We start from the raw sequence: 18,866 nt of genomic DNA, 5'->3' as shown, positions 1-18,866 counted from the left end.
TTTATACTAGATAAGAATACATTGTTCTTACTTTGATATCCACAATTAATTTTCCAAGGTACAGTACGAAAAGGGCCGAATAATGGGTAGGGGATAAACACAATACTTCCAAAACATTACGTACATTTGCAAGACGTCTCAATTTTTGTTCATGTGTGGGACATCCCTCATTTTGAGATTGTGTCTTTTCTGGAGGGGGTTTTGCGGAGCAACCTCTAAAGAGTAAATTAAAGAACCCATAGCGATACATCCCTATTCGAATAATAACCCCCCGTCCTCGATGGTTTGTCGGCAAATCCGCTGTCTCTCACTTATGGCCACTTATGTGTATGTAAATGGTCTCTACCGACATACTTTTTTGTTACACTCAAACTTTAACGTGTTATATTTAGATAAAATCATATGGAGATTGTTACCTTAATAGCTAGTCAACTTTACCGGAAGGAAACTTCTTGGTCGTGGGAATTGCACACCATCTCTCCAAACACACGGGACTACTTGGACCCCGCCGACACAACAGACCTTGGAACACCAAAGGACCATCCCAGAGGGCGTACCGTTTAACCAGGAGTCCGGTTCCCCAGTCTGATTCTAACCAAGTCTTCTGGAGGTACCTTCTGCTGTGTGCTCACTCCTAGGTGGGGCCGGTCCGTTCCGGGCCCCAGGGAAGACCTCGGGTCCGGGTCTCCTCCTGGAGCAGCCGGCTCGCAGACCACCCGCCCGAACGGTGCCTCGGGCGGCCCGTGTCGGGCTTTTCCGCTGCACACCGTCTGTTGAGGGCGAAGGAGGCAGGGCGCCCGGGGTGTGGGGATGCCCTTTGTCGCTACCCCAGCCCACGCGACCCGGTCTTTCCCACCTCACTTCCGTCTCCCAGAGCTGCCTTGGTCTGCGGGCCCGTTGTCTCGACCCGGAAACCCCTGCACCTTGCAGCGTGGAGAGACCCCCCCTTCCTTCCTCAAGCCTTGTTATCGCCCTCCGGACCTCGCAATTGCGTCTAACCGTAGGACAACCCGGGGAGTGCCGACGATGCGTGTCGCAGCGAGGACCTGAATGTTACACTATATTATGGGAGAATTACTATTCTTGTGGTACTACTGCCTTATTAGGCCCATATTGACCGGCGCATATTAAGACCAAAACAAATGTACAACAACTTCCTTACTTGCAATTAATAGGCACTAATTATAGTATAATTGAGGAAAACTCTCAACTAATGGCCTGGTACCACTTTACAATAGGAGTACCCTTATAAAGGATTCATAAGGGTTTATAAATAGGTTATGAATTAGGTTGTAAACACTTTATTAATCTTTAAGAACCATTTATAAACCAGTTCTAACATAGTTTTCATTCATCAACACAGGCTCACTATTTGGCAAGATGACTAAGCCTTATATTGGCTACTTCGAGAGAATCAACTCAGTGAGCAACAGATGCCAAGGATGCTGGCTGATGAAGAAGATGAAGTAAGCTAGGTAGCCAATATAAGGCTTAGCAGTACAGATAAATGTGGGCTCACTATTTGGCAAGCAACCGGTCAAAGTTGCCCTGTTTATCTCATGTCTTATAAAAGCTTATTAATGATTTATAAAGTGTTCACAACCTAATTAATAAATGAATTACAAACTATTCGTAAGCCCTTTATAAGGGTAGTCTTATTGTAAAGTGGTACCTGTAAGCCAAAAATGTGAATAATCAAAACTGACCCGGAGGAAAACATAAAGTTACATTACATATCATTTTAAAAGAGGGAGTTTGAAATACTTTTCTATTCAAAATAACCTCTTTTACAGCTCTCTATACTTTAAACTATAGTATTTGTCTTTTTTTACTGAACAGTACTTTGTACTTAGTTTTTTGTGCATTTATATTTTATATTGTCTTTACTTTAGTTTTTTTAGATTATTTTATTCAATATTATTATGCTATTTATTTTTAATCAATTATGTGTTGCTCCTTTTCTACAACTTATTCCTTTTACTCTGTTTCGGTATGGATTATTTACATCCAATCAAATCCCTTGTATGTGTAACCCTACTTGCAAATAAACCTGATACTGATTGATCTGTTTCTGTATATCCATCTGAAGACCCAAAGTCTGATTCAGATAAAACATATCCAAACCATGTGGATTGAGCCATTTGAAACGATCCTTATTATAGGCTACAAAGAATATCCTGGCTGTGTGTACCCGGTCAGTGTGCTGCCTGCCGACCTACCGCTGAGCGACTGGAATACTCTGCTTTACTCCTGTCACAATAAGAGGTTGTGGTATGTGGATGGCTGTCGTGCCACACCGTATGTTTCTGAGGGACACAAAAACACACTCTTCACTTTAATATGTTGCCTTTAGCCACAGTAACTCCACACTTTTTTATTTTAAGTCGCTTGAACAGTTTTGACCTGGAGCTGTGCACTTACAGTCATTCCAGCCAAGATGAGTTGCATTGTGCTTCTTCCCTTGTTATATATTATATTTCCCTATACAATCCGCTATACATCTCCTTTGTGGCCCTGTTGTTCTGTGAATGTTCTGCAATGTACTCCCATACTGTGTGTCCCTGACATTGATCAATATAGTACCTTAGGCAGACAGATGTTGTGTTTCTGAAAGGCCCTGTTACCATGGCATTTGCCTCTGCATGTACTTTATCAAATTCAGACTTTTTGAGACGTAGGGTTAGGGGTTAGGTTTGACGCCGCTGTGTCAGTTAGATCGAACAGAAAACAGTAAAAAAGTAAATGAAGACAGAAAGCTGTGCATTAATTGTTCCTATGGCCAATTATTCCAAAAAAACGAATAGATAATGTATTGATAAAGCTAATTATTATTACTTATTTTTCTCTGTTAAACAAGGAACATTAATACAAATACATTAGTCTAAAATAAGAGAGATAACTAGTACCAGATTTAGCTAATAGCTCATTCCCATATGTAGTCCATAGGCAGGTACACCAATAATAATCAACAGATACTAAAACATAGCAACATTTCTATCACAGTAACAATTATAAAAGATCAATAAAATATAGATATCAAAATTATAAATCATTTCATTGTCTTGCAGCAGGGAAATGTATGACCAGCACTTTAACAGCATCACTATAGTATTACAATTCATCATCAACTAAAAACTCAAAATACAGGTATAGTAATGATTGCAGGACTAGTTGCTTAATATACTGTAAATGTTTTTGCTCTATGGAATAAAGATTGAAAGAATACACGTTTCCACCTCAGCTGGAGGCATTGGCTAATTATAATGCAAAAAAGTCATTAGCTAGTAATCATTGCTTTTGTTGGTTTGGTCTATTCACGCTGAGATTAGTTTGAATAAGTGTTAAGGTAAGAATATCAGCGGTATTCCAACCAGAGGCAAAGCATGGTGGGCCAATGTCATGGCTGCAGGGACAGTGGGGTATTTTAAGAGCAATGGGCTTTCAGAACAAGGCGTTTGTTTTTGGGATAACAGGCTGTCAGACAAATGGGTTATCGGTCCAATGGGACATTTTCGGATGATTGGGGTTTTGGAATAATGGGCCATTGGAACAATGGCATGGCAGCGACTACAGTTTCTAAGAGCCAAAAGCATCTTGCACTCTTGAGGAGTCTGTAGCTGGATTATTGAAGCCTGGTAAACGTCCCTTTATGGACAAGAAGGTATTTGTACCATCGTGATTTGAAACTCCTGCCCGCTTTCATTGCTCGTCTTGCAGTCTTTCATCTCTGTCACACACACACACACACATACACACACACACACACACACACACACACACACACACACACACACACACAAACTGCGTCAAAAGAGTTGTCAGGTCATGAGAAGCAGGCACAGGGATGAAGGGGATTTGTCGTTATTTGTGTTGTGATGCTGCGTGTGTTTTTTTTCTGACGACAGAGTTGTGAGAGTTTCCCCGAACTTTGACCTTTGACCTTTGACTCAGCTGGCCGGACACATTCCTCTGGCACAAACTCAAGCAATAACCTTCAACTGGAAAAAATTGGAAGACGCATTTAAAAAGCCCAGCAGGACACAAAAGACGTCTGACACCAAACAAACGTCATTTAGTTCTTCAGTGAAATAAATATTAAGCACCTGAAAAAGGCAGTAGCTGCACTTAATGCTTCAAAGCTTGGTAATGATGCTTCATAAAAACCTTATTTGTCTCTGAGGAAACTATGCCTCCAGAATAAGAAATAAATGCATTAAAATTAAAGTTTAATGGAAAAGAGGAAGCCTGCTCATAGGAGTATAAAGGTCTGACTGCAGCGACAAAAAGAAAGCTTTAATATAAATATAAATGCAAGTCGAAAACATCAGGGCAGAGATGGATGACACTGCTAATGTCTTCTCATGTATACCACAGTGAACTGTCTGTGGTTATTGTGTAATAGCAGGGAGAAATAAAGAGACAGTATCACAAAATGAAAAAAGGTATCAGAGGAAGTGGGAACTTGTTTATAACAGGAACACACTGGTTATCATTGTTCATGCAAAGAGGTTTAATTTAAAACAATGTATTCAGATGGAAATCAAAACCAGCTGAGATAAGAAGTCCACTTCCAAAAAATGGCATGTGAAGCTCAGTGACAAAGCTTTGGCTTCATCTCCCTCTGTCAGATCTAATTGTGTAAAGATCAGCTTATATTTGTTTTTCTGGACTATTCCCTGAAGTTGACAGTGAGAGGAAATGACCGGAGGAAATGCCAGCAGCTTAACATGGATCAGTGTTTATAAACTCTGCAGTCTCCTCCCTGCTTCGTAAACTAGTAACAAATCATCTGCCATGTATTGAAAAGTGACTACAGAGAGCTTATGAAATCTTGAAAACATTGTATAAAGACTGCAACTAGGAAGATCTACTGCATGTACATTCTTAAAATATCCTTTTCAAATACAAATCAAGTTGAAGATATAGAAGGTGATTAATAAAAGACTGGAAACCCAGTATGTTCTGCTTTTCCCTTTCGGTTTGCTCCTTAACAAAGCTGCTGTCAAACTCCCAGAACTCGATAATTGCTCTTGAATCAGCTTAGTGACTAAAAGTGAAATACCAAACACACTGTATACTTCTAGGCTTAGTCCAACCAAATTACAGTTTGAGAATTGGAGACAATTTGAGGGCAGCAGCTGGAGGATAGAGTACCTTTTAAGAGCAACATGATCAGGTTGTACACATGTAGCCTATAATCCAAAGCATTATCATTATTATCAACACCTGTCTGTACATTTACATATGAAGTCGTTTTAATCATAGACTCCAATGGCAGCCACAATAATTATGCACATCATTATAATATCAAGTATTATCAAAAGATTGGTTACAGTAAAGGGGGAATGAATAAAATGTCCATGACCCTCCCTCACGTGGTGTTATATTCAGTGGTCAGTGAAGCCAGGCATGGGAAAGGGTCTGGCGAACAGCTCCACCCGCTGGCGGAGCTCCGCGATGCGCGACACCGTCTCCTGGTCCTCCAGCAGGAAGGACCTGAAGCTGGCCAGATTCCCTGTTGGGAGAGAGAAAACAAAACAACAAGCTGAAAGTTGGTATTTTATGAATCCGCTTAACAATGTAATCTAATGTTGTAAAAAGGGCCATGTTGTACAAAACAAACTTGAAATTGAGACTATATTTATGTACTGCAGAACCTAGAGCTTAACAAAACGATTTCCTTTGATACACATCGTCATGATTTCTGACAACATTATCCCTGGTTCTCCTTGACAGTAAACATTCAAAAGCCTCCCATACAACAATGGAAACAATGTCCCCATGGTGTGTCTACCAATGCATAAAAACTCTTCCTCTTTCCTCACCAGTCTTCTTCTTCACATCCAGTGCGATCTGAATCCCCTCATCGATAAAATCTACAACCTTTTCAAAGTCTGCCTCATTGAGCTGTCTGGAGGTAAGAGCTGGAGTTCCTGTAAAATAACAACATTTGTATTAAATAATACGTCGAGGTTAAGGGAGACACATGCTGACAGGCTGACTGACAGGTTGATGGATGTACAGTGAGGGGGGGCGGGGGAGAAAGGGACAATATGAAATCAGGTAGGACAACTGACTGATTGACAGATTTGGCCCAAACAACCTCTACTCCTGCAGCTCTCCACTGACAGTAATCAGGGTATCAACACATACAACATTTAAATCTTCCCGTACCGAGCCGCAGTCCTCCTGGAGTGAGAGCGCTCTTGTCTCCGGGGCAGGTGTTCTTGTTGGCCGTGATGTACACCAGCTCCAGGATCCTCTCAGCTCGAGCCCCGTCCATCCCGCGAGGTCGAAGGTCAACCAAGACCAGGTGATTGTCTGTTCCACCTGAGAGGAGGAGGAAGGGGAGATGAGCTGTCTTTTTAGTTCAGGGTGAAATAAAGTGCAGATCAGCTCAGGGGGAAATGTGTCTGTCGGTGAAATAAATTGTAACTTTCCTCCACTCAAACATATGAGATGAAGTTATCATCACTTTCATGAAAAGAGAATGCAAATTAGGTAGAAAAAAAACGTCTACAGTACCTGACACTAAGGTGTAGCCTTTCTTCAGCAGAGCGTTAGCCATGCTCTTGGCATTGAGCAGCACCTGAGCGATGTACTGTTTGAACATGGGAGTGGAAGCCTGTAGAGAGAATGATAATGATGTCAATGGTAGGCTATGGATGAATATTAATGATTCATGTTTATATCTGAACCTGTTTGAGGGCAACGGCCACCCCTGCGATGGCGTGGTTGTGAGGTCCTCCCTGAAGTGATGGGAACACGGCAAAGTTCACCCTGTCCTGGAGGTCATAGGTCACCTCCCGACCTTTCTTATCCACAGACCGCACGCCTTTCCTGTAGAAGATCAGACCGGCCCTGGAGACAACAGAGTACACTTAACATGAAATATTCCTTTAAATATATTTCTTAACACCACACAATGTTAACTTGACCTGACCACCATCAACACACTACGTCAAGGCCCTCACCTTGCTCCACGCAGGGACTTATGGGTAGTGGAGGTGACCAGGTCAGCGTGCTGGAAGGGAGAGGGAACTGCTCCGGCTGCCACCAGGCCGCTGATATGAGCCATGTCAGCCAGCAGGTAGGCGTTGAGCTCCACACACAGCTGAAACACACACACAGACAGACACGTTATTTTACTCTCATCAGATTTTTAACTTGTTTATCTCGTGTTCTAATATCCTTTAGTGGACATTTTGATACATAAGAGGTACCTTTTTCATGCGAGCGTAGTCGATGAGGCGGGCGTAGGCGCTGGTTCCTGCTATGATAAGTCTGGGTCTGAAGAGTCGGGCGTTCCTCTCCAGCTGCTCATAATCTATCAGACCTGTTTTGGGCTGAGGGGAGACAGGAGGAGGATAGAGGTAAAAATCAGGCGTGCATTACAGTACATTTTGTTTTCAGATCAGCTGTTGTCTTCACAAATTCTGTTTTATAAGCGAATTACTCACATCCAGCTTGTAAGGCATTGATTCAAAGTAAATGGAGGTGGCTGAGATTCTCTTGGTGTCCGTCATATAGCCGTGGGTAAGGCTGAAATGTGATGGAGTCAAAAAAAGTTTCAGTAGATCATGCATTTCAGAAGTTCAGCGAGATCTTCTGCGACATTGTGAACTTATTCTGACTTTCCATTTCTCTTCCATACGAACCGTTTTATGAATGTAGCTAATCAACTATGGAGCAGAATAATTCCCCTGACACTGACTACAGTATCTCTGTGCTTCAAACACCCTCCTTCTCCATCCTCTGATCTACAAATCCTCGATTTTTGTAACTGCTTGTACATTTGAACATGTATTTACAATTTGTCACATTATAGGATCCTCCTTATATTAAATTGTTACTTGAGAAGAAAAATTGTGTTTGATGTTGTTACCTTGTGCCATTGTATTGTGGTTTGCATTTATCTCTAGGCACACTTTAGCCTACAGCTTTTTATTGTTTACATTTCTAACATTTCTGTGGTTGGTAAGAAATGAATTGATATGGTGTATAATGTTGTATAACCCCACCACGAGACTAACGTTTTGTACTTTGAGCTAATTCCTCTTGATGTTAATTCCCATATACATCCAGGTTCTTGCAGGAAAATATCAAAACTACTCTCACAACATTTCATGGCACATTTAACATACTGTACTGAATTGAATATTTTGTTGTCATGACTTCCTAATGGGGACTTAATATCTCATTATTACTTTAACACACAGCAACTATTATTGATGCTCTTTTAAGTAACATTAATCCCGTTAGAATGATAATAATGCAAGTTATTATTAGCGTTGTTCGCATCAGTATGAGTATAACCTAAAAGCTCTATATTTGAGTACTTGACTCACTGTCCTCCGTCAGGCAGGTCCAGGCCCATGATGCGGTCATGAGGCTGCAGGACAGATGTGTACGCTGCAAAGTTAGCGGGGGATCCGGAGTACGGCTGGACGTTGATGCCCCACAGATTTGGGTCCAAACCGAAGGCAGTGAGCGCTCGTTTCTGACACAGCAGCTCAATCTGATCCACGATCTCTGCTCCGCCATAGTACCTGAGAGAGACGCAAGATATTAAGATTTGAGAGTATCCTTATTTTACTCATGGTAAACTTTCAATTCAGTTTTGTATTGTTTTGTATCGCATCACATTGTATTGTATCATTTTGTCTTTGCATTGTCCTACTTTTAGCTTTATTTGATATGGTAAATGGACTGTACTTATGTAGCGCTTAGCATACTACATCATTCACCCTTTCACACCCCATTGGTACAAATAGTGCCACTTGCAGAGCAGAGAGAGGAGCTGTGGATTATTGTTATTGATTAATGCATCAGTGTTTCTTATGGTCAAAAACACTAAACTCACAACTTAAAATGAAAGCGTTTAGTTTATTTAATAAAAGAGCACATGTTCAATGTGAAAAGTGACGGTAGTTATAGATTAGCAATTTAATGCTATATATATGCATATATAAATAAAAACACAAGACAATGGTCAGGGAAACACTGAATCAACAATAAGTAATTATAGTTATAATCACTTAANCCCCAAAGGATGCACACACACACACACACACACACACACACACACACACACACACACACACACACACACACACACACACACACACACACACACACACACACAAATGTGTGTGTGTGTGTGTGTGTGTGTGTGTGTGTGTGTGTGTGTGTGTGTGTGTGTGTGTGTGTGTGTGTGTGTGTGTGTGTGTGTGTGCATCCTTTGGGGAGATCATATGTATATTCCCTCATGCTTCATCGTTCCTAGCCATCTCTTTATTGCCTAGAGTCCCCGGGGTGTTTAAAGATTGTTATTTCTTTACGTCCGCTGTTCTTTGCTCTCTCTTCATCCGCTCTTTTAGTTGTTTTAGGAGGAAGAGAGTGCAGTGCAGATAGTCTGAAGGGAGGTCTGAAGGTTTCTGGAGTGGATGAAAGAGGAGTCTCTCCTTCAATGAACAAAGTGACAGGGGTTTATTATTAATGTATCCCTCAGAATATGCAAAGATTCACTAAGACAGTGAAAATAAGGGAGGGATAAGTATATTTCAATATTAAACATGACAATGAGTCTCGAAGGATAAGAATATCATCCAGCCACATGTTTGGGACTCAATAAACCTGTGGTACATTTATTTTTAAATGACGCCCATAACAGGATGATCATGGTTTTTTAGTTCAGAATAAAGCAAGAACAGAGAGAGCAGAGTTTGGTATAAAGTCCATGTCCTCAATAGAAACAGCTTCAAACCAAAAGCTCTTTGCAATATTTCAATCTAAACACTTCTAAATCTTGCAGAGCTGGTATATGGCTGCTGGTTTTGCCCCCCCCCCCCCCCNCCCCCCCATCTGTAACCTTTGCCAGGGGGGTCCGATTCTCACCGAAATCACAGTTATTCCCCTCTACTTTAAGCAAACTAAAGCAATTTACTCTGGATTCATGGTGTATGCAATGGTAGGGGGGCTTCTTCTAAATATTAAAAAGTAAATTGTAAATTCAACCACTTTCCTCCTCCTTATCAACGTCTGTTTTTTAAGACAAATATGGATTTAGATGTTAAAAGTCAATGAGGGACATAGGTGTACGTGTTTCATCGGACGTGTCTGCAGAAAGAGACCTGGATTTGTGTGTGTGTTGTGTACACTGTGCTCTGCTGTCATACATGAATGCCATGCTGTGGGACTGCTCAGCATCCTGCCACTGCTGATCAAAGACATTGCTGTCAAACACACTTGCGCGCACGCACACACACACACACACACACACACACACACACACACACACACACACACACACACACACACACACACACACACACACACACACACACACACACTAAATGTGGTTACAGAAGCACAAATCAGGCTTTCAAAGTGACAGCTGCACTGCTAACAGATGGATGTGTTCCATCAGAGTTCCTGATTGTGTATTTTTACCGTGGAAAAAGATCTGTATCTGACTTTGTTCCATGCAGGTGGGCAGGATGACATCAAACACTCTCATCACAAATAAAACTGACATTTTATTTTTTGAAAGTATCCAGCCCAGTTTATACATCTATCACTACATACAGTCATTGCTGAATTTAGTGGCTGCTAAACCAACAATAACGTACCGGTTATGAAGAAACACATGCAGACCAGTCACATGCATTTGACCATCAGTGCATTCCAGCAGGCGGTAATGATGTCATCACAAGTTTATATATCTAAGGTTTCACACTTGCAGAATGTATACAAACATACAGCATTTTAAGCGTCAGATTTAGATCGCATTGACATTAAAAGAAAACTTAAAAGCGTTCGTTGCTTTGAGCCACTTAATAATGTATATATTACTTTTCCGCTGATAATTTATGGATGTATGAAGTTTCAGATATCTTGTGTATTTTTCCAATCTGTTCCAGGCAGCTACTCGTCTCCAAAAAATGTTGGGCATTAGCCTGACACCTGAAGCTTATTTGCATAATTTACTTCAGCTTTTGTGAGTCTAATAACTGATTTTAATTTGTTGGTTGAATTGAAACCAACAGATGGCTGAAATTTAAATTTAAATTTGTATTGGCTAAACAATGCAATTCCATATGTTTGGTGCAGTGTGCATGTCTGTCTTATCTGTCGTGTAATAATGTAGAAATACTACATGGTAAACTTTTTCAATATTCTTATGTGCACTCATGATGCGTTCACTGACCCTCTTGGTGGAATTCACCAGAGGTACAGACGCACTAAAGGATTACAGATCCTGATCTAGGGTACAATTCAGTTTCCATCTGCAGAGAAGATGTCGAGGAGGGAGTGAATCTGACCCCAGATCAGGATTTTCAATCTGGTCATTGAGAGGAGGCAAGCGAGAGATTCAGAACTCAGGTCCCTCCTTCTTCAGGTTTTTGTAGTCTGTGGTAATGGCCACAAACTGGGGAAAAATCAAAAGCAAAAATCAGTGGGAGGGGAAACTTGATGCAGATATTTCACATGCAAACAGAGATGTATAAATCAAATCACAGTCCGAAAATCTGTGTGCTGGTTTACCTTGTACTGGTATGTGGGATCAAGATTATTCCACGGCTCAGGGTTGTTGGTCTTGTTCCAGCTAAACACACAAACACACAGACAGAACTGGGATAAGTTACAGGTTCTTTGGAAACTGAGATACACAAATACAGCTTTTTTCAGACCTAAGACACACACTAATATTCAGTCAAAAGTGATGTGATAACCCTGAGAGCTGCTATATTTCATCCTTGCTTTAATAGATTACATACAAGAAATGATATGACTCAATCCCAGCACACAGTTGGAGCTTTGGCAACACCATGAGATCTTTAAAGCTCATCAGGTAAAGAAATAATGGAAGACAAGAAATGCATCATCCTGTGAGCACTTAGTTGCAGTTATTGGAACATCATTATGGACAAATAAACAGTTTGAATAGCAGCAGGAGGAGAGGAAGTTGAAGAAAGAGGCGTTTCAAGGGAGGAATAAAAGCAAGCGGGAATCCCCTGTGCTCACATCATAAAATAAATCCCTCTGCTCAGTTAGAGTGCAAACGTTTTCTTCAACACTCATTAAAATTAGCATTTCAGGATGAAAGTCTGAGAGGAAGGAAGTCTAAAATCCATGATTTAATTCTTATCTATAACCATCCTGTCACCACTCTGTAGGGAGTCATTAATGCTTTTTTGGAGATTTTTGTCTTATTGTTTCTTAAATAATGTGAACATTTGCTTAACAGATGTTTAAACCGGAGGAAACACACAAATTAATCAAATAAAAAGCAGATTCCTAGCAGCCTCAAGGTGATGCATTTGTTTATAAAGATGGAAAAATCTATTGCAGATAGCCAATCTTCAGTATTGACTATATAATGATGATACTGTTATAGAAACGTTTGTAATCCAAAATACCATGTACTGACAACTTTTTATTTTGCATATTAGAAGAGGTTCTTACGTGACATGCGGTCCTTTGGCCAACCGTATCAGATACATCGACGCCCCGCCCATTCCCAAACAGATGAAGAAGAACTGGGGGATGAGCTGCAGACACAGAGAGACATGATCAAAACATTAGCCTATTCTGTGTTGTCTTTTTCATCATACCTAATTGGTGACTTCTGAATCTCAAGTTATATTGTGCTGCTTATAAATGACAACACAACTTGTTAACAGAGCAATTCTATTATCCATATTTACGGTAAATTATTTAAAGAAAAGTTAAATCGAGACCATTCTTTGTAAAAATGATCCCAATTTCACAATTTACAGATTATATCTCTCTGACAACTAAAAAAATATGTTGTGGTTTTACATATGAAAAAGATATTCGTCGACAGAACCAGGTCACCCCAGACTGCAGTCTTCACGCTGATATATGATAAATGTTGCTCTAGCCTTTTACAACATTTAGTAACTCCATATTAAAGGACTATACTGTTGGGCTCCTTTTACTTTAGAGGACACTGTGCGCTACGCTAAGTTAATGTGCTTCACTTCCATTAGCGACTTAATGTTGATCCGTCACTGGTGCTAGTCATTAAAGTAGAATCATGTCTGCCAGAAAATAACCCGGTATATACATTTATTTATTATTAAACCTTAATTTTCACCCTTGCATCAGCCTCAGTCAGTTTCAGCCTCATAAATCCTGTCACTGTGTTATCTGACTGTTTTGGTGAGTATGCAAATATAAAAGCACAATCTGAATTTCGAAAGGTGCAGATGCAGATTCTTTCGAAGTCACTGTATACTTATTCAACTGAGAGAAACCCGTATGCATCCCAGGCCAACTTGTTTTTTTTATGGAGGGTCAGAAGTTTAAGTGGTGAGAATGGAAACATAAACCATTTTATAGGTCAATTGATTTGGACCCTCCGCAGAAATCAAAGTGAAGAGAAACTTTCCATTACACAAAACAGTGGATTTTCCCATGTTCATTGAGAGTAGAAAAAACACAAACAAAAACAGGGACCAACCAGTTTGAAGTCACCTGTGGCCTGTGGCCAATCAGAATGCAGCTCTGGATTAGTGCCACTCTGACCCAGGTGGCTCCAATCTCCTCTCATTTGGATCTAACTAGCAGTCAATTGCATTTGACAAAAAATCCAACCCACTTGATGGAGTTCATGAACAAGGTCACATTCCCATCAAAGGAACTCATTACATTTAAAGCAGGGAAATTAGATTACGGACATTTAAAAGGGGGTGAGCACTACATCAGATTATTTCAGTGATTTAAACAGATAAAGAAATGTGTTAAATTGTTACCAAAAACAAGAGAAGTAGTGTCACGTTGTGTTGGCTCGATTACAGCCTTAAAGGTAACCTTTTTTACTTAACTCACATAAAACCCCTGAACACATCATGCAGACATAACATAACAGAAAACGGTGTGTGCAGAAAGACAAGTGAACACTGATTTCTCCAAAATCACATGATCATATTGACAGGCGAGGGAACCCTGCTATCGGCACTCACAGCAAAATTGACACAAGGAAATGTATTGGGAGATAAGAAAATGGCTCTGACAACTACCATCAATATATACCAGAGGAGCGAATATTAACTGACTCCTATTTCACTATAAGTGATTTCATATTTATTCTCCACAAGATTTTTTACAAGTTGGAAATGTCTTTGCTGAAGCGGCTGAGATTTAGGCTGTTGTTGGACCCGATGCATGCTTTATTTGTTCACCTCCTGTCTGCAGATTATCGTCACTCAAGTCTAGGATTAACAGCTGCCATGCTTCTGCTCGGGCACCCTGTGTCAACTGGAGAAACCTACTGACACACAGCACTGTGTGTGTGCGTGCGTGCGTGCGTGTGTGTGTGTGTGTGTGTGTGATGGTGATGGAAACTAATTGAGTATTCACTCAAGTGCTGTGCCTGAGTAAACCTCTGAGTTACTTCTGCTTGGTTTTACTTTTTCCATTTTATGCAACTTCTGCTACATCTCAGGGGAATATATGTAGAACTTTTAATACAAGGTACTTTTTAACTTCAATACAGATCTTTGACAGCAGCAGGAATAGAATATCTTTCAACATTTTGGATCACCTCAACCAAAAAGTGATTTATTCTTCATACTTTACACATGGTTTCATTTGAATAACTGTTTGGGGCCCCAACAGGTACAATAATGCAATGTTTCGTTAAAAAAAGAGAATAGAAAAAGGCATAGATGATCATACTATAAATCTTTTTAGCAGAACTAAATCTCCTGACCCTTATATTAGAAAGTACTATACTAATAGTACAAGTAAAATGCTGATTCAGTATAATGTCTATAATGTCGATCTAATATGTCTTGTCAATCACAAAGGACGTTTTTTCTACAAGTGCTTACCGAATATAAGTTACATTTTGCGGATTAAACTTCTGCTATTATGTACGACTTTTACTTGTAAAGTATATTGACATCGGAGAGAGAGAACCAGCCATGGATTTGATAATGCAACAAAACACTTATTACTGTCAGCTAAAGATTTGCTGCAACACGACTGAATGATCATCACGTCTTTCTTTAACTGCCTGTCCCAAGCCTGCCTTGATCTGTCTGCCACTGAAATTATTCAGTTATTCTGATGATTACAAGTGAAACTATATTTTGGAGTTGTGAGTGATTTTGGACAGAGTCAATGTAGCAGCCACCTGTCTCACCTTCTGTCTGTCTGTCTTAAACTACCTGACAATCTCTCTCCGTCTCACTTGATCGAGGAGTCTTGATGGAGTCCCAGAGGGATGTGTTCCCTGCTGCTCCTCTCTGCCTGTCTGTCTCTCTGCCTGTCTATCTCTCAATCTGTCTGTCTGTCAGGATGATAGACGGCATCACGGAGTCTCTCAGGGATTTCCTCCCTGCAGCGTCCCTCTCCCTCTCCTGGGAGGCACATGACGAGAAGTTCAAACTCTGTCACTTGGCTCTCTGACAGCAGAGCTGGTTAAAAAACATGGAGAAATAATCCAATCCCCTGTAGGGACAACTGATATGTTCACATTTATTTTAATGCCAACCACTCATTTCCTAAATTGTTAGATATTGTCAGTTTAGATTGAGGAAGGTTTCTAAAAGTCATGGATGTGTTTTAAATTCTTAAGCCTCTCTCAGTTTGGCTAGATTTTAAATGAGCCCCACTGGAGGAACTTAACCTGCTCACTTAGTTAAAATAAGATGATGTGAGACTAAATTAGACTGCTGATCACTTCAATCATTTGCAAACACTCTAAAAACCTTGCGGACAATCATTTGTTGAGTTTCATTGACTGAAGCTGGAACATGTGCAAAAAGTTAACACTTGAACATACTGAATATTTTTGCCTTATTCATCTGGCATTCATATTCAATGAGACATTATGTTAACCCTTTCACGCATAGAGGCTACTACAGTGGACAGATTTTCAAAAGGTGTTTTCTTATATATGCATGGGTTTTGATGGCATAGTTGCACCATCAGCCACTACATAGGACCCTAATGCACCATCCCATACACTGCCACTCAGTGGTAAATCAGTGTAAGTGCATGATACGTGTCTCTAAACCTGCTCTAAACCAAGATGGACGACAGAAAGCCAGATGGACCGAATCACTCATCGATATCTTGCCAATCCTTTTATGGAAAGCGCTCCCTGCAGGTATAGAGTGGCGAAGTCACGCCCATATACTTCCGCCCCATGGGACCTTATTTCTGAAAAATCATGTATTGAAGTCAATGGGGAGAGAAAGATTGCACAATTCAAACGGGATCAAAAGATAATCTCTCTCTCTCAATTGACTTCAATACATACTTTTTCCGAAATAAGGTCCCATGGAGGTCCCCCGGAAGGGGAGGGACTTCACCACTAACAATGTTGGTGACATCAAGTAACAACTAAGGAATCATATAATTCATTAATTGTCAAAGTATTGATTTTATGTTTGCAGGAAATTTTGATTAATCACCTGTCCACTAAAGTGGATGGCATGCATCACTGGCTATATTTCAACTAAAATTCATACTGTTACTGGTACTGTTGTTCTTGAAAATACTTCATTTGCAATATCTTTTTGGGCCTTAGATAAATATACTCAAGTTATTATAATGTAATTTTAAGTTTGCACATCTTTATTTATCATTTTTTCCAAATTGACATGTCTTCAGTTCAAACTTTAACGCATACTGTCCAACTGAGTGGACATATAAAACTTTTTTTTTCTAAATTTGAAAAAACTAGATAAAAATAAACTAAAGATAAAAACAGTTGGTAAAAAAATCCTGAGTGAGGCTTTCATAATTCATGCATGAAAGGGTTTTAATCAATACATGCATTTTAAGATGACGTGATATTATTTATATTAAAATGCTATTCTACCATACAGACATACGTCACATTTTGGTTCATAAGCTTTTTATGCATTTTAAAGCCTAAACACATGGATCTGCAAATTAGCTTTATATCGCATAACAATGACTTTGCCATGTTTAAATCACTGTTTGTCTCTAATGGTACAGTTACATAAGGGAAAGGGGCATACATAAAAGCCAAAGTACTTAGCTTCTAACCTAAAGATGATAACCAGGCGTTCAAGGGGAATAAGGTCTTCAATGTTTTTTTACAAGCAAAATTCTGGAGAATTAAGATTTAAGAGTTTGTTGTTCATTGCAGCTCGAACTCAAACTTTAGCTTAAAAATGTTTGGATATGAAAACAGGTAAAGAAAAAGTAAAGAAATAATTATTACTCACGCCAGGGTGCCTCTTAGCATGCTCCATTGCTGTCCGAAATACCATTGCTCCAGTTTAGAGAGATGTAGGAACAATGCTTGGAATATAATGAGTTTCAGGCCCTTGTTATCGACAAGCAGCTGTGCACAGACAGCATTTAGACCTGTTGCTCTCTGTGTGTGGAGGGGGGAGGAGGAGGAGGAGGAGGTCATTTACATCTGATCGCAGCTACTTCTGCTCCCTTGTTGGGGTGGTCACACCGGACACTGTGAGATAGTTTATATTCAAATGATAAGGTTTCACCCTAAATGCTTATTAAATATACAGGTCTGAGACATTTGGTGCTCATGTCAGGGTGTCCTATCAGAAGAAGGTTTGTGAGCTCCTGCAGAGATAAAAAGGGAATCATTTTGGCCCTAATTTCCTTCACTGTAGTTTAAAGACGTGTTCCTTTGGGAGCTGACGGAGGAAATGGAAAAGCATACAAACACTGTGTCCTTTCAACGGCCACTGGGGAACATCTATAGTCTATTAAAGAGCATCTTGCAGGTTTTTTTTTTTTCTACATTTATGCTTAAACTTGCTTGAAAATTACAATTAAAAAAGTGAATGTAGGATTTGATATGTTTTACGAGACATAAGGGCAGGAATTCAGAGGGAAAAGAGCAATTTTGAGCTCTGCTCTTAAAAACGGCTTTTTTTAAGGTCATAGTCCCCCTTTGTTTGGTTTGTGTTCCTCTGCCGACCTCGTCATGCGGTGGTGTCGCAGATGGGATTTACGTTGAGGTGTGATGCAGAATGCCACGGCACATGGCACTCCCCTCCTCTACTCCTCTCGTTGTCCGCTTCCCTCTCTCTACATTTATTGCCAAAGGACTATTTCACACCTCTCATACACGACGTCCCTCCACCTACGTGTTGTGTGGTCTCCTTGCTTGCGATAAAGGAATCTGAGATTCGCTTATCTATCAGGTCGACCTATCTCCGGCCGACCGGTCCCGTACGTCGCTGACAGGAGGCGCCTGTCCGACCGAAGTTTCGGACCTTCTCCAATTTGAAAATTATAGTAACGAAAAGTTGAAATTATGAAATTACTGACTATTTTCAGGGAGAGTGGGTTTTTTTTAAGATCGTGAGAGATCAGAGAAGAGTTATTGGGTTATGTGTGTTAATAGTTAGATAATTAACGTTTATCTTGAATACTATAAGTCAGAATCACACACACCGACGTAGCTTATAAAAAGTTCCGTTTCTTGCAATTTGGGTGACGTCAGAACGTCAAGCGGTCCTTCCTCCAGCGACGATTGAACTTCGAAGCTCTTTAATTGGTATAAAGGCTGTGGTTAACAGGTTCACCAAGCCTGCCGAAGTAAGTGTTCGAAGTAAAACGGTAGTGATTGCGATCGAGGTCAGGAAAAGGGCACTCCTTTGACACATGCGAGCTACAGGGACTGTCCGAACCCATAAACACGGTCTGGACGTGTTTTGTGTTATGACGTGGTACTAATGTCTTACCACTTTATGTACATTTTGATGGCTTTTTTATGGTCGAGTGTTTTGTGTTTTTGGAGAGTTGAGTTGCGTTGATGATTGCGATATGGGCGCCAGTCTCTCGCCTCTAACAATATCGGGAAACACTACATTAATACGTGC

The 18,866-nt window shown here is 40.3% G+C and overlaps 2 protein-coding genes across 2 annotated transcripts; both read right to left on the bottom strand.

Annotated features, from left to right (window-relative positions):
* Positions 1 to 4,454: 4,454 nt before the first annotated feature.
* LOC104966948 (serine hydroxymethyltransferase, mitochondrial-like) lies at positions 4,455 to 8,545 on the bottom strand. Its single transcript, XM_010796299.1, has 9 exons — positions 8,349 to 8,545; positions 7,461 to 7,542; positions 7,224 to 7,346; positions 6,975 to 7,114; positions 6,699 to 6,861; positions 6,526 to 6,625; positions 6,175 to 6,330; positions 5,826 to 5,933; positions 4,455 to 5,515 (listed from the first exon to the last, which is right to left on the bottom strand). The coding sequence occupies exons 1-9, from the start codon at positions 8,375 to 8,377 to the stop codon at positions 5,388 to 5,390; spliced, it is 1,029 nt and encodes a 342-aa protein (XP_010794601.1). The 5' UTR covers positions 8,378 to 8,545; the 3' UTR covers positions 4,455 to 5,387.
* A 1,980-nt stretch (positions 8,546 to 10,525) lies between these two features.
* ndufa4l2a (NDUFA4 mitochondrial complex associated like 2a) lies at positions 10,526 to 17,436 on the bottom strand. The gene is made up of 4 exons (XM_010796297.1): positions 17,235 to 17,436; positions 12,469 to 12,554; positions 11,548 to 11,608; positions 10,526 to 11,431 (listed from the first exon to the last, which is right to left on the bottom strand). The coding sequence occupies exons 1-4, from the start codon at positions 17,277 to 17,279 to the stop codon at positions 11,375 to 11,377; spliced, it is 249 nt and encodes an 82-aa protein (XP_010794599.1). The 5' UTR covers positions 17,280 to 17,436; the 3' UTR covers positions 10,526 to 11,374.
* Between the last annotated feature and the right edge of the window lie 1,430 nt (positions 17,437 to 18,866).

This window comes from Notothenia coriiceps, unplaced genomic scaffold (genome assembly GCF_000735185.1).
Source record: "Notothenia coriiceps isolate Sejong01 unplaced genomic scaffold, NC01 NC01_scaffold00037250, whole genome shotgun sequence".
In the NCBI taxonomy this organism is placed as follows: domain Eukaryota; kingdom Metazoa; phylum Chordata; class Actinopteri; order Perciformes; family Nototheniidae; genus Notothenia; species Notothenia coriiceps.
This window is presented reverse-complemented; position numbering and strand designations above follow the sequence as displayed.

What these genes read in the sequence shown, in the direction of transcription:
- LOC104966948 (XM_010796299.1), bottom strand. Translation starts at nt 8,377, where the DNA reads ATGGGCCTGGACCTGCCTGACGGAGGACA. An exon ending in CAATGCCTTACAAGCTGGAT is followed by an intron (nt 7,347 to 7,460) that starts GTGAGTAATTCG and finishes GTCTCCCCTCAG; the next exon opens with CCCAAAACAGGTCTGATAGA. An exon ending in GGATGTGAAGAAGAAGACTG is followed by an intron (nt 5,516 to 5,825) that starts GTGAGGAAAGAG and finishes CTCTCCCAACAG; the next exon opens with GGAATCTGGCCAGCTTCAGG.
- ndufa4l2a (XM_010796297.1), bottom strand. Translation starts at nt 17,279, where the DNA reads ATGGTATTTCGGACAGCAATGGAGCATGCTAAGAGGCACCCTGGC. An exon ending in ATGCTAAGAGGCACCCTGGC is followed by an intron (nt 12,555 to 17,234) that starts GTGAGTAATAAT and finishes CTGTGTCTGCAG; the next exon opens with CTCATCCCCCAGTTCTTCTT. An exon ending in GCCAAAGGACCGCATGTCAC is followed by an intron (nt 11,609 to 12,468) that starts GTAAGAACCTCT and finishes TTGTGTGTTTAG; the next exon opens with CTGGAACAAGACCAACAACC.